General features: G+C 42.9%; 1 protein-coding gene across 9 annotated transcripts in view; it reads left to right on the top strand.

Annotated features, from left to right (window-relative positions):
• Positions 1-14572, top strand: part of LOC109973881 (CREB3 regulatory factor-like) — a 28661-nt gene that overhangs the window by 10961 nt on the left and 3128 nt on the right. For all 9 annotated transcript variants that reach the window (XM_020623745.1, XM_020623743.1, XM_020623744.1 and 6 more), the window contains 4 exons: positions 424-1219; positions 7336-7509; positions 8105-8294; positions 11237-11310. In XM_020623745.1, coding sequence (XP_020479401.1) covers positions 424-1219; positions 7336-7509; positions 8105-8294; positions 11237-11310 — 1234 coding nt within the window. The remainder of the gene's footprint in view (positions 1-423; positions 1220-7335; positions 7510-8104; positions 8295-11236; positions 11311-14572) is intronic.

Below are 14572 nucleotides of genomic sequence, written 5' to 3'. Positions count from 1 at the left end.
TTGAGACAGGGTTAGTTGCTCCACGAGAGGTCGGGTGATGTTAAAATTCCAGTGCACATGTTTGTCAGTGATTTTAATCCCATCCAGACTACATTTATCTGTGTACATCCATCGGTTCAGTGCATAGTCTGGGTTGTGAGTACTTTGCTAACCTGATAGCTTCATTCATTGCAAACAGCACCTGATTCTGTCGCATTGAGCTACGTGTCTTTACTTATTGTAAAAGGATACCACCATTTTAGAGTTTGTAGCTGCCTGTGTAAATAATTAAATTAATGATTAATGAGGAGTTTAACTACAGAGCAGCAAGGCAAATGTTTTATTGCTGACCTCCCTCTGTAATATTAAGAGACCGTGCTGACATGTGAGTAATGTTACAAATACCGGATCTGCCAAATTTAAGATGTCTCTGTCCCCCTTTAGAGCGTGCTCCTCATGCTAGGCTCCCCGGCATCACCAAGGAAACGACCCTTTGAGTTGCTAAGCGACCTGGTGGACGACGGTGGCTTCGGTGAAGACCTACACCCAGAGCGCTGGGATGTGTCTGCATTGGACGAGATGGCTCGCTACACCAAGCCGGGCCTCGGGGTGGGAGGGGAGCTGCTGGCTTACTCCGAGGAGGCCGTACTGATGGGCCGCTGGGGGAGGAGCCAGGAGGAGCAGGAGGAGGAAGAGGAGGAGGAGGAGGAGAGGAGGAGGAGGAAGAACAGGCACACACTATCTCCCGTCACCCAGGAAGTCCAGGCGACTGCTGCAGGGAGGGAGGAGGGGCATATCTCTGTTGCCACGACAACAGAGAGGGGGTTATGTGTTGTGGGAAGAGCAACAGGAGGGGGACAGGATGGGGGAATGTCAAGGGAGCGTACAGTGGAGGTGTATCAGGTGGCACAGGAGGAAGAGGAAGTGGTGGTGGCGGCGGCAGGTTTGGCTTTAGAGCACTGCAGCGAGGAGCACAACTACTCCCTGAGCCAGGGCGGGGAGCTGGGAACAGGGCCCAGTCACAACTCCCAGACAGACGAGGTGCGAGAGGGGGAGGCGCAACAGGACGTGCGGGGCAAGGAGGAGGGCCAGGCCATGGGTGAGATTGATCTGGAAGAGGAAGAGGACGAGGAGGAGGAAGAAGAGGAGGATGAAGAGGAGGAGGCAGAGGAAGGAGAGGAGGGAATGGAGGAGACGGTGGTGGAAGCTGAACTCTCCAGCACCTCAGAAACTGAATGTGGTGAGTTCTGCTTTCAGTGTGTCTGTGTGGTGAGGACATGTCAGCTCAACACAGCGCTGTCAGCAGCCCGCCTGCCCACGCGGAAACCATTTCAGTCTGTCGCAGGTCCAGAGGAGACCTCAGAGCGACACGTCCGACTTTTTGGCTGAGCAGGGGCACGTCTTATAGCAACGTTGCAGGTGTAATTCCCAGACAACATGCTGCTTTAGTGGCCACAGTATTACGGTTATTAAATGGCCTTAAAGGTTGGAATCTCTTCTATTCAGACACCAACTGTGAAAGCCACTTTGCTTTTGCCTTTGTTAAAAGTCGGCTGGTCTGTTGACCGTGTTAAAGTGGGTGTGAAAGTTGGTAGATTGTTAAACAACTGTTGCAGCAGAAATGGCTTTTTAAGCAGCTTCAAAGGCAACACAACCATGGCAGCTATAGGCTGCAGCGTTCAGCCTCATTACTTCTTTACCCCTCTGTTATCTCTCACACATAAAGCTGCACAGTAGAATTGAAAGAATTGCTCGATTGGTTCCACGGGCAATTATTTTGTTTATTCATTAGTCATCTGAGTAAGTTTGCTTGTTCCAGCTTGTCAAATGCTTCCATATATTAAAAAGCTGATTACCCCTGGGTTTTGGACTCTTGTTAAACAAAACAAGACGTGTGAAGCCTGCAGCTTGGGCTCCGGACAACTGGGCCTTTTTATTAGTTTTAGGCAGGCAATTATTCAATTAATAGAGATGAATCAATAATGAAAATGAGCTTTAGCTGCAGCCGTGGTCCACAGAACATGAGCTGTTGTCCTGGTGCTGTAGCGTTGACCTTCGTCCTCCGTATTCGCTGTGCAGCCACACGCCGCAGGAAAGAAAGTGGCCGACAAAGCAGCCATACAGCATGTTTTGAGGTAAAGTCAAATGTAGAAGAAGATCATAAAAAAAACACATAAAGCTACTTACCTTACTGCCTGACCTACCTCTCAGAGAGACATTCCCTCTCTGTGCATCTTGGAAATCCACACACATGCACTTGGACATGGACACGTGGACAGATACACCTTCATGTCCTAGAGTACAAGCAAATGAACAACCCACACTGAACTGCTGGTTATGATGGTTAGAATGGCTAAATACAAGCTGAATAACACATTTCATTTATCAGCTCAGTTTTTCATTGAATCCTACTGTAAGTTCAAAACTTTGTAGCAAGATTTCCTCCACCTTTCTCTGTGTATCTCCCACATTGTGAAGGTGGTCAAGTGCAGAAGCCTCAGTATTTTCCCTAGCAGTGTGGATGGTTTTGCTACCTGGGGGGTAAATACCCTTCTAGGACTATTTTGCTGTATTTTAGGCCAAATATGTTTAAATATGTCTGCTTCTAGTCGAAGAAAAATAAATAAAGAACTGAGCTTTTCTCCATCAGAATTATATTCTTGTGTGTGTGGTGAAGGAATTTGCAGAATCCAGGTCTAAATATTTATATAACCCTGGCTTTGGCCTTGAGGATGATGATCTCCCTCAAGGCTGTGAATTTATTTTAGCAGTGGAAATGTTTGGAAATGTTTGTCTCTAAATTCAGAGCTGCACAAATAATACACATAGTGACAGAAAATTACTGGATAGGTGATTTATTTTTAAACTTCAGTATTCAGGAAATAGTGAAAAGTTTTTAATAATGTGAATTGTTGAGAAATCCTTTTAAAAATCCAGGATCTACAGCATGGTTGCAACTAGTGATTTTTTTTATTTTTTTTTTTTATTAATCCATCAAATATTTTATATTACTCCATCAATCGTAACTTTTGGCCCTTTTTGAGTAATCTATCGATTATTTTCTGAGTAGTCAATTAATCCTTTGGTTAACTTACCAATAAATAATAACCCTTACATTAATCTTTCAACATAATATCTGCTGTATTTCCATTGAAGGCAGGTGCAGTTATCATTACTTTAACCTGACATTTAAGAATGAAGGAATCATTTCAAACTTTATCTTTTACCTAATGATACTACTTGTCACAAAAGTTAAGATGTTAAGATTTATGCAGTGTGTGTCCAATTAGGATGGAGTTTAATTACCATAAGGGTTGTGTCACATTTGAGTATGATTTACTTCAGTGCTAGTGGCGACTAGCCGTTAGCATCAGCTCCAGGGAGTCTTCTGTTAGTTCTTGACTGAAACACAACAGATAAGAACTACAGCAGTCACTGAGACCAACCAGCAATCGTCTTGTCGTTTTGATGTTTGAGAGTCCCAGGATGTTTTCTTTGAGGTGCATAGCAGATGTGCTGCTAGGCCATTTCAGATTTACAAAGCGTGCAGAGCAACATTTTATTAGGTCTCTTTTTAAAGAATTCCAACATCTGAAGCATCCAATCACCAACTCATTTCCATTAAAGGGGCATGTCGGTCCACAAAAGACTTCCAGGACAGATGTGCTTGTGTATCCTCCCTCATTGACCCACGAGAACATATAAGAGTCTTGGGACGTCCTCGGTCCTCGCTCGACTTGAACAATAAGGATCAAGGACCGAGGAGCAGTCGCACAAGGGAATTGGGATTTGCCCTTATCACTTGACCAGTGGCCTCACTTGCACTACACTTAATTAAATGGGGCTCTGCTGATTTTACATTTCAAAGTCAATTTACTAGACATAGTCATTTGCTGTCCAATAGCACATTAAAGCAGAACCAACTCCACAATAATAACTGGAGCTTGTTCCACAGATGAAGTTGCTGGTAGCTGTTACAGCATCAGCTAAACCCCTTAAATGTCATGTCTCCACTACAGGACATGAAATATATACACATACGTATATTAGATAACACACATGGAGACTGACTTCACTTCAGATTACAGATTTTCCCAGGCTCTTTCTGTGTCGGATGGTCCTCACGTTAGATAAACATGGGTGTCTTGTTGCGAGGTAACAGAGAGGTCGCTGGCTCGCTCTCTGTAAGACAGGTCTGGGTCATATTTCAATTGTTGCGAGGCACCATTGTTGCTCTCTGTTACTGCAGTAGTGTATTTGCTCAGTGGAGATATTACCATTAGCCCACAGCCATCGCAAAGGACTGTGTGATGGATGGAAAAAAGTGTGTGTGTGTGTGTGTACACAGACAGAGCTGAGAGAATGAGTGAGTTTAGGAGATTGGACAGAAGATTGAAGAGCATGTTGGGTGTGTGTGTTTATGCAAATGTGTAAAACAGTGAGCCATGGAGCGAGAGATTGAGTTGAGGAGAGAGAGTGCAGGCAATGGTGCTATGTGCACATTGGACGAGGTGACATGATGTTACATAAGCCATCTGTGTGTGGGGTGAGGTGGGGAGTGGGGGTGGCGGCCATCCTTGGCTGATGGCTACAATAGGACGTAATGGTCATTAACTTTGAGTCAGGTTTTATCCAGCTGAAAATGACTATTTTCATTATGGCAGTGCATTTTATTTTTTGAATCCTGCTCTGGTGGATTTGAAGAAGTGCCTCTCCTGTCCTCCTGCTGGTAGAGCTCTGCATGTTGTATTATTTATGATGCTATTATTCACGGCTCTGTGCGCCCGAGGCTAATTGTCAGTGACGTCTGTGCGCTCATGTAGGTGTCTGCCTCTGAAACATCATACATGCATACAGTTCTAGCTGTTGGTGGCTTTGTCATTAAGACATACAGCGTGTGTTTGTGGATTAGGGTTCACAGTGTGATTTCATTCCAGGCAAATGTAAGCATTAATACCTGTCAGTTCTGATTATGGTTTATCTTTCACATTAAGATCCGGGATGTTTCCCTTCTGTTGAATACCTTATGTGTGCTGTCAGTGTTGTCCACCTTCATAGCAGTGGATGAGATTCAGTTTTCTTCATAATACAATAATAAACTGGGACGGAGTACTGAGTGTATGTGGACCTGGGTGTCTGTGGTAGATCTGAAACCTCAGGCGATTCTGATGAATCATCTGAGCCAGATTACATCAATATTTATTTGATAATAAAAAGTCAAAATTCATGGAATATTTCATTTTCTTAATGCTGATTCTAACCTAAGGTATTATTTCTGGCACTGTAACAGGATATTAATGTACTTTAAGGATATTTAATGTTGGCAAATGGGTATGAAAACTCAAAATGTTGAACGGTTGCTGCCAATTAAACTAAAAGTTGCACCTGGGTATCATTTAGCTCTACAGAATGTCATGAAGTGTGTTATCACAGGTCAAAGAGTTCAAACTCTGACAATTCAGCAGTTCTGTCGCTATAATTATAATTCATGGTGAATGAAAACAAAAGATTAAATCAGGCAAAATCAGAGAACTGAAGCAAAAGAGAAACTATCATTTGCATATAGCTGCATGGCCAGGAAATCAACATGTGGATGTTCTAGAGCCGCCAAAGGAACCTTCCCTGGAAAACTGGGACCTTTTGCGGAATTTTGCGGAATTTTGTCGAGTCTAAATTTACATTGGCAAGAAAAAGTATGTGAACCTCTTGGAATTTCATGGTTTTCTGCATTAATTTGTCATAAAATGTGATCTGATCTTCATCTAAGTCAAGAGTACTGATGAATATAATGTGCCAAAAATAACAACACAAAAACAATTCTGATCTTTCATGTCTTTATTGAGAACAACTTATTGAGAACAACCATAAAAAGGGGGCAGTGCTAGTGGAAAAAGTATGTGAACCCGAGTTAATGACCTCAAAAAGCTAATTGGAGTTAGGTGTTAGCATACCTATTATTGTTAAGAAAATGAGTTTGGAGGTGTGGACTAGAGCTACTTGGACTGATAAAAACCACTCAAACCTTTTAAGTTTGCTCCACACAAAAAGAATATCACATAAGTGAGCTACGCCTTACCAAAAAGAGCTTTCAGATTTACAATCAAGAAATGTTGATTTACTTAAAGCTGGAAAGGGTTAAAGTGACTTCAAAGACTTTAGAAATTCACCAGTCTACAGTTAGACAAACGATCTACAAATGGAGACACTTTGGGACTGTGGCTACTCTACCAAGAAGTGGGCACCCGGTCAAAATGACCCCAAGAGCACAACGAAGACTCATCAATGAGGTAAAGAAACAACCTCGTCCCTGGTAGGCTAGTGGTTAAGGTGCAACGCTCCCGGGTTCAAGTCAGGGTTGTGTCAGGAAGGGCATCCGGTGTAAAACACGTGACAAATGTCAATATGCGAGTCGTCAGTGTGAAGATTCGCTGTGGCGACCCCTAAAATGGGAAAAGCTGAAAGTGACTTTCTCTCATTCATCAGTACTCTTGGCTTAGATGAAGATCAGATCACATTTTATGACAAATTAATGCAGAAAACCATGAAATTCCAACAGGTTCACATACTTTTTCTTGCCACTGTAGTTCCTGGGGGTGTGCAGTAGTTCATCCTCTCAAAGTCCCTAGTCAGGGGGTAGTAGGCTAATTTTTGAAGGTCTAAGAATGATGGAGGTAAGGCCTGCAGTGCTGAACGCCACTGATCGGTCAGATACCACATAGCATTTTTAAAACACCCCTGTCGACCGTGCCACTTTTGATACATCAGCGGGCTAATTTGTTTTTATCTTCCTGAGGTCCTGCTGTGAAAATCTAAAACTCAATGCACTTGAGGGACGTCATTGGTCAAGAGCTAAATATCTCAACAGCTACAGAGTGAATAGCCATTCAGTTTGGTATGGACGTTCATGGTACCCAGAGGATGGCTGCAATGTTTTGTCCCGAATTTGGCTCATTTCAAATGTGTCCAGCACTTATGTTTTTGAAAATATATTGTGAAATGTAATAGAAATTTCATTTTTTTATAGTTAATCTGAATTCCTAGAGAATAAATCCCATTGATTTTCGCCCTCGAACCAAAGTTTACAAAATGCTAGTGGTAAATTGCAGAGATACACACTAAACAGTTTTCTTTTCTGGTGTCTTATGAGCAATTTTAGATTCAAGAAGCATCAAATATGAGTATATTGTCGTATATTATAGTCGTTTAATTCACAAAATGATGTTTTTGGCATGAATTTCTAGATGAATTACTGATTAAAATAATTGCTTGAATTCCTGTGACAGAGCTGCAGAACGTTTACTACATTTGCATTAATGCACAAATTCAAAATATTGTGTGTGTGTTTTGTTCCTTCAGAGGTGGAGGCAGAGCCAGTGAGGAAGCCAGGCGAGCGCCCCTCGAAGCGCAGCTGTTTCTGGGAGTACAGACGCGCTAGAGAATCAACCACAAAGAAGAAGCTGGGCGGAGATGTGCACTGGTCTCTGTCGTGGAGCTCCAGCACTCTCCCGAGCACACTGTACCGCAGAGAGGGTGAGAACACCGCGGGGTTGATTAATGCAGTGTCACTTATAATCCTGAGACCAATCAATGAACAAAACAATGGATCTGTGGACATTTTGATTATTGTATGAATAAGTAAGTCAGAATGTACTAATTTATTTAGTAAAAATACAGTGTTTGTATTGAGATGCTTTTTTATTGTCGCTCAGACAAAGGAAGGTTTGTGATCAACTGTTTAATCAGAGAGATTCAAACACCCTTGACTGAGTGCTCCTTAGCAGCAAGAGTCATTAAAGCGGCATTCACACTGCAGCTAACAACGTCCCATTTCTTTCATCCCATGTGACGTAAATTGGATTGGGACCCCCAGGCTTGTGCCCTACATACAACTTTTATGTCAAAATCTGATTTTTTTTTTCCATTGTTTCCCTGATAAGTAAATCTTCTCTCAGAAGCAGACGTGACTGTGCAGCACATTGGCAGCACTGCTGTTCTGCAGTACATTCCAATGCGTTACTGTTTGTTAATGGACTTACAAATGCTCTTGTGGGTTTAGATTGAACCAAAGAGGGCTGAAAGACTTGTAGGGGCACACATTGAATTCATTCTGTGATCCACTGGCCAGGCAAAAAAGGGCGCCGCAAAGCTCGCAAGACTGACGCCAGTGACCTGACACCAAACCCTCAGAAGCTCCACAACATCGGGGAGCAGCTGCAGAAGCTCAACGCTGCTATCGACGGAATGGGTCCAGTCAATGACCTGCCCGCTGTGGCCCGAGCCCGGTCCCGCAAGGAGAAGAACAAGCTGGCCTCCAGGTACCTGACTCCACTCACTGCACTTCTGCACCAAGTCAGAGCCCTGGAGACTTTCTGTATCGACTTATCAGACATGAATGGGCATTTTGAGAGCTTTTCAGTGTTTGTAAGTTGTTGGAGGAGAATCCTGCAGGGCTTTGTGGTTTGGTATCCCCAGTCTTTAGCCTTGTCAAGACCGGTTGACCTTCTAATGCTATTTCCGGAAGGCATGGAAAGACATGAATACATTAAGAAAACATCAAATCTCCATGGAGTTTAAGGCATCAGTTAAGTTTGATTACAATCTTTAAGTAAATCTAAGAAAACTGGTCTTATTTCTTATATATTGCAGTTTTATTCTGACGAGGAAGCACCTGATCTCTCAGCTCCCTGAGTGGAGCTCAGCCTTTTTACATTTTAAACATTTACAAGATGTGCCTGAGGGTTATATACTGTTCACTACACAAATAATTAGAAAATGTAGGTCATTGGTGTATTTTAACGAGTTTATCTTGGATGTTATCATGATGGAATAAATGAAGGGAGGCTGGAGGGAAGCAGAGGAGATGGGATGGAGGAAAGCAGGATGAATAGAAGGAAATCAGGGCAGGACTGAGGAGGCAGACAATGAGAGAGAGGAGGTTCATATAAAGTTCATCTGTGGAGGAAGGGAGGAGGAGAATTTGAAGGAGAGGACATTATTACAGGCAGTTTAAAGAGGAGGGCAAATTTTGGAAGATGTTATTATTACAAACATGTTAAACCCAATGTAAACACAGCATCAGATGGAAAGTTGGAATGGAATCAAAGAAAAAGTGACAGGAAATGACAGACACAGTGAAGGGAGGGGGGCAAGGATATTTACTCAGTAATTGAGTTCAGGTTTTAATTTAATATGCAGGAATTTCTTCTGTGAAGATCCTCTGTCTGAGACCAGGCCAGAGTTGGCAGTGGGCTCATCCTGATCGCCTCGAGACCTTCCCTCTTGTTCATTCTCCAGTCATGTTCAAAACAACCTGCCTGGGTGGAAAAACACTCGCCCAGTTCTTAGTAGTGGTGCCCCCAGTTTGGCTGGTTACTCCAGCAGACACAGTTAGTGTTGGAAAGGTCCATGGTCTGGTCCCTGACCCAGTGATTAGTCTTGCAGGAACACTGTCATTTTAGACAATACAGTTGTTTTGCTTCTTACTGGGAGTTATGTGAGGCAGTTCATATCAGTTTCATCTCTGTGTGTTCAGTACAAAGGCTAATTCAAGAAATGTTTGCTGTAACCTAGTTGAGCATGAAGGTTTTCTCTTGATGTCTTTTTTTAAATAGTTTTGTATAGCCTAGCTTAGCTCAAAGACTGGAAGAAGGTAGAAACTGTTAGCCTAGTTCCATCAGAGGCAACTCAAACTGTTTAATCATTCTTGAACTTAATTGTGGCAGTTTTAGTAGAATCTACAATATGTAAATCAGGCAGTACTAGTGCTGTTGGAAAAAGTATTTTCCTTTTTGAGAGGAGGCTAGCAATTTCCACCTGCCTCCTCTTTGTGCTAAGCTAGGCTAACACATCCAGAACCAAGCTCTTTACTAAACACACAATTATTTTTATTTAAGTGACACATCAGCATTAACAGCAGCACCATTTCAGGCAGAAATTCATGAATTGCTTTGGATTTGCCAGGACCAGGAGGCAAAGCAAACCTGGGTGCAGCTTTTGCAAACCTGTTGAACTTCGACGACATGACAAATGGGATTGTGCACTGCTGCACTGTGCCTGCAGTGCGGAGCTTTGATGGAACAGTCCAAAATAGCAGAAGCTATTATATCTAAATTTATATAACCCTGCTGTGCTAGAGTATAATTTGCTCCACAAAAGAGATGCAGCATGGTTTGCAGTGAGACATGATTGGATGGAGGGAGATTGAATTAACTACCTTAATTTATTGCCTTTAAGAATCAGTACAACCAGAACCACCTTTTTCAAAGATGGGCAGATAAATTTTGCTTTATCGCTTGTTAAAGACAGCAAATAAACATGTTTCTCAAAATGTCTGACTACTCCGCAACTCCTCAGTCTGTCCCCAACTCGGCTCTCAAATAGGTTCTTTTAAGATTTCTATCCTGCAACAATGCCACAACACAGATACCCTGCTGTGGACCGTATGAGCCATTCTTGTCTTGAAGGCACGCTTCGTTTCATTATTTGATCTCACACAGGTAAAGCCACAGGTTTGGTACCTCATGCCAATAGCAAAGGCCTTTAATTGGTGAATGTGTTTCTCCTCCCTTCAGGCAGCCACAGGTTTCTTCTCATTCAGCATGCCGATTGCAGCTGCAGGTGATCTATCACAATGAACAGTGAGTCTAATTTAGGTACTGTTTTTGGTATTGCAGTAGGAACTGTTTGAATTTTGCACAGATTTTGCTCTCAGCATCATATGGGGAGGAAGAGAAACACTTTTACCAATTTAAAAGCCTGTGGTACATCACAGGTTTGACTTTGTCAACTGAGTGGTTGTATGGTCGTTTGTAGTACAAAAAGAAAAATGTGGCTGAGGCGTAATCAGACTGAGAAACACAGGAGTATTCTGTCTACCATTACTGGCCTGCAAATACTTTGTGTCCTTAAGTTTTATTTAGCTGACTCACAGCTGCAGGGAAAGTGAAATTCTCTATAGTCCCAGTGAGATGCATTAATATTTCACATGCATTGATTGATTCATTCTGCTGCTTTTCGACTCCAAATATTCTGAAACCAAACTGGTCACATTGCTTCAGAGTGGTGGTGTCAAATGATACTCGGAGCAGCAGAGGGATGAGGGAGGCTTTCTGTCACTCTCCCTCAGAGTTTGGAAACAGATCCTTCACTCATCGCTCTCCAGCTGCTCTCAGTAACATGATCACGTGGAGACTGGGAATGTTAGATCAGAGATTGCTGTTCCAGAAAATGACTGCGTTTTCTTGTCCTCTGTTTCCAGGGCCTGCCGGTTGAAGAAGAAGGCCCAGCATGAAGCCAACAAGATCAAGCTGTGGGGGCTCAACCAGGAGTACGGTCAGTACCTGAGTCTGTGTGCACACATGTCAAAGTCCTGCTTTGAAGGATTACAGTATGTTCTCCTGTTTATGGATTGAGAGCACTGTAAACCTGGGGGCTTTATCAAAGGTTTTAAAAGTAATTTAGATTTCTAAATTCCTGGAAAGAACAGTAAGGAGTGTGAAGTTGTACCACATGGAAATGTGCTGCCTGCTCTCATCATGGATGTGTTAAGGGAGAACATGTAGGAAAGATGCATTTGCGGGGCAAAGGCATTGCTAGCTAGCAAACTAAAGGCTATAGTAGATGTAGTAGCTCATGATCTGTGATCAATTTAGGTGTTTATGGAGCCACTTCTCCTTTGTGTTGGTGTTTGAGAGTGTCACAGCAGTGAAACAGAGAGCCCAAGAGAAGTGAAACTAAAGTTTACAGTGCCTATGTTCGTTAATGTCCGTGCAATAAAACCTTTGCCAGTAAAAAAGCCAGTCGGCGTTTTTAATAAACACCTGCTAAACAAGCATAAACTTGCAGAGAAGTGAAAATTTTGGTTTTAACCCCAGTCTGTGAGCTTGTTAAGCTAACAGCAAAGAGCCAACTACTACGGTAATCTGCCCAGTGCAGCAGCAGCGTCACAGTCCACTGTGTGGCCATTAGCTCCGAGCTCTGTGCATTCTAGCATTTATAGCATTACAGGTCGGGGTGAGGCATTACATTAAGGATGGCTCCAGTGCCTCATCAAGCCATGCTTTCTACCCCACCCAAAAAAATCCTGAATTCAAAAATGACATAACAGTCTACCATCTTGTTTCCTCTGGCATTGTCTGAAGCTCTGTAGTTCCACTGTGTTGACTGGAACACTCGAATTGGGGTCAAACATTCTTGCTGCTTTCAGCATCATCCTGTTTGCTGTACTAACACATCTGATACCCTGCTTAATTATTAGCTATTCTGCTGACTTTGAAGCTGTAGTAGCTGTGGGTGAAAACAAGCTCCTTTTCAAACTAAAGAACCCAGCGTTGTTTACAAAAGCAACATGATTCAGAAGAGAGGAAGGCAATATTTCAAAGCATTGTCTCTTGCAACCACCTTGGTCGGCTAACAGAAAACCTCCAGAGCATGTTACCTCTGCTAAGCAGAGGAACCCTGAATGATAAATACTGTGACACAGTGCCTACACAGTCGGTGTAATGAAAGCAGCAGCAGCAGAGGTGGTGTCAGACCTACAGTACATTTGTGTCTGAATAGGATGCATTGAAGGGCAGTGTTGAATGTAGGTCGCCCATGTTTTAACAGTGCACAGTCACTGTAGTTAAGTGCATAAAACAGAAGAAAATAAAGCTGAAGCATAAAAATATGTTGCCAGTTTGCAGTGTTAAAGGATGAGACTGGACATTTTCTGTATTCGGTATTAACAGTATTGTCAACACTCCCCATACAGAGACTCAAACCAGCAATGATTTGCTTCTATTCACTGTTAATGTCTGTCAGTCCTGGATTAGCTCATTCATCTGTGCCACAGACCTCCATTGTTGTTCTAAAACAATTAAAAACACACCACTGCACTGGGGAACACACGGTATTTCCTCATTACTAAACACACAACCCAAATATTCCATTCAGCCCTTATCTATACCACTTATTCCTGAAGAGGGTTGTGGGGGTGCTGGAGCCAATCCCAGCTGACACTGGGCGAGAGGCGGGATCCACTTGGACAGGTCGCCGGTCTATCACAGGACTGACAGGTAGACAAACAACCACACACACTCACATTCATTCCTACAAGCAATTTGGGAGGAAGCCGGAGCACCTGGAGAGAACCCATGCAGGCACAGGGAGGAACATGCAGAGTCCGGACAGAAAAGCCCCGGGCCGGTCCAGGCTCAAACCTGGACCCTTCTTGTTGTGAGGCGACAGTGCTAACCACTGTTCCAAACCAATATTTGTCAAAAATATCCAGAGATCTAATGCGTTGGGCCTTTGATTTTTGCTTACTGCAGATGCTGTAAAAAGTTATGGCTGTTAGTCTTTGGGGCAACATTTTTAAAAAATAGTACGGTCTTGTGTTTCATAACATGGCATCCAGTGCGGCAGTGTGTTTCCCTCATGTGTTTTTGGGCAACACTGGAGGACTGACAGACATTAATCATGAGTATAAGCAAATTATTGTTGGTTTTAGTCTCTGTATGGGGACTGTTGAAAATACTATTAATATAGAAGATGACCGGCCTTATCTTTTAAAACCCAAACCTCCATGTCGAGCCACAGCCCGACATGGAGACACGATGAGCCATTTCAGGGGTTTCCTCAGGGAAACTGGACCCCGGCTTGTTCAGCAGCCATGCTGGGTAAATTGTGTGTCCACAAGTGATTATCAGACTAACTTCAGTTCACACTCTCTCTGTCCTTCATACGTCCAAACCGATGTGTTACTTTTACAAAGTTGTTTTTCCAGCTCGAGACGTTCCTCTTTCTTCTCTTCACTGTGATCAGTCACTGTCATCTCCTGTACTGAATCAGGCTTGTCTTCTTAATGATTTTGTTAATAGAAGATGTTTAATATTTCACCTTTGTTGTGTGATGCAGGGCTTCTGCCCTCTGTTCTCCTTTTCTTAAAAGTGCTATTATTCCTTCTGACATTACCAGTTCACTGCAGGTTACGCCGGCAGACAGAGAGCAGATTTTTCTGACTGTAAGAAAGACCTTCCTGTTGCAGTTTATTTATTGGAAATTGTGTGTCTTCTTCAGAAATGGAGCTGTGTTGAAAACCAAGTCAAAATGATGTTTACTTCACACATGGCAGCAGTTACAGTCACAGAGGATGAAATCATAACAAAGCCTTTTCTTTTGTTTCCACGGTGTTCCTCCATTATAAAACAAACAACACACCTCACATGTGTTATTTCTGACAATGCAACCCTCTTCATACTAAAAAATAAAATACAAATGGCTGAGAAACCATCCTTCGAAACCCGTTTTAAAGAGGCAGTCAGGTTAGCGCAGAGAGCGGATAGTAACAAGTTCACGAGCACATAAACAGGCTGGAAAACCTGAGAAGGGTGACTTCACCTCGTTCCTGTTAATAAACACCTCGACTCTGCCAGGTCTATCAGCCATGCCCCGCTTGCCACCGCCTCCTCGGCTTGTTTGCTTCAGCCTCTGAATTCAGACCTACAGAAAGCAGCATTAAACATCTTTACTTTGTGTTTGTTTGTTTTGTTTTTGTCCTAGGCTTTTTTTTACATTTCACGCATTCCTGATTCCAGCTCTGTATGCCATCGCT

Source organism: Monopterus albus, unplaced genomic scaffold (genome assembly GCF_001952655.1).
Source record: "Monopterus albus unplaced genomic scaffold, M_albus_1.0 scaffold309.1, whole genome shotgun sequence".
NCBI classification, from domain to species: domain Eukaryota; kingdom Metazoa; phylum Chordata; class Actinopteri; order Synbranchiformes; family Synbranchidae; genus Monopterus; species Monopterus albus.
This window is presented reverse-complemented; position numbering and strand designations above follow the sequence as displayed.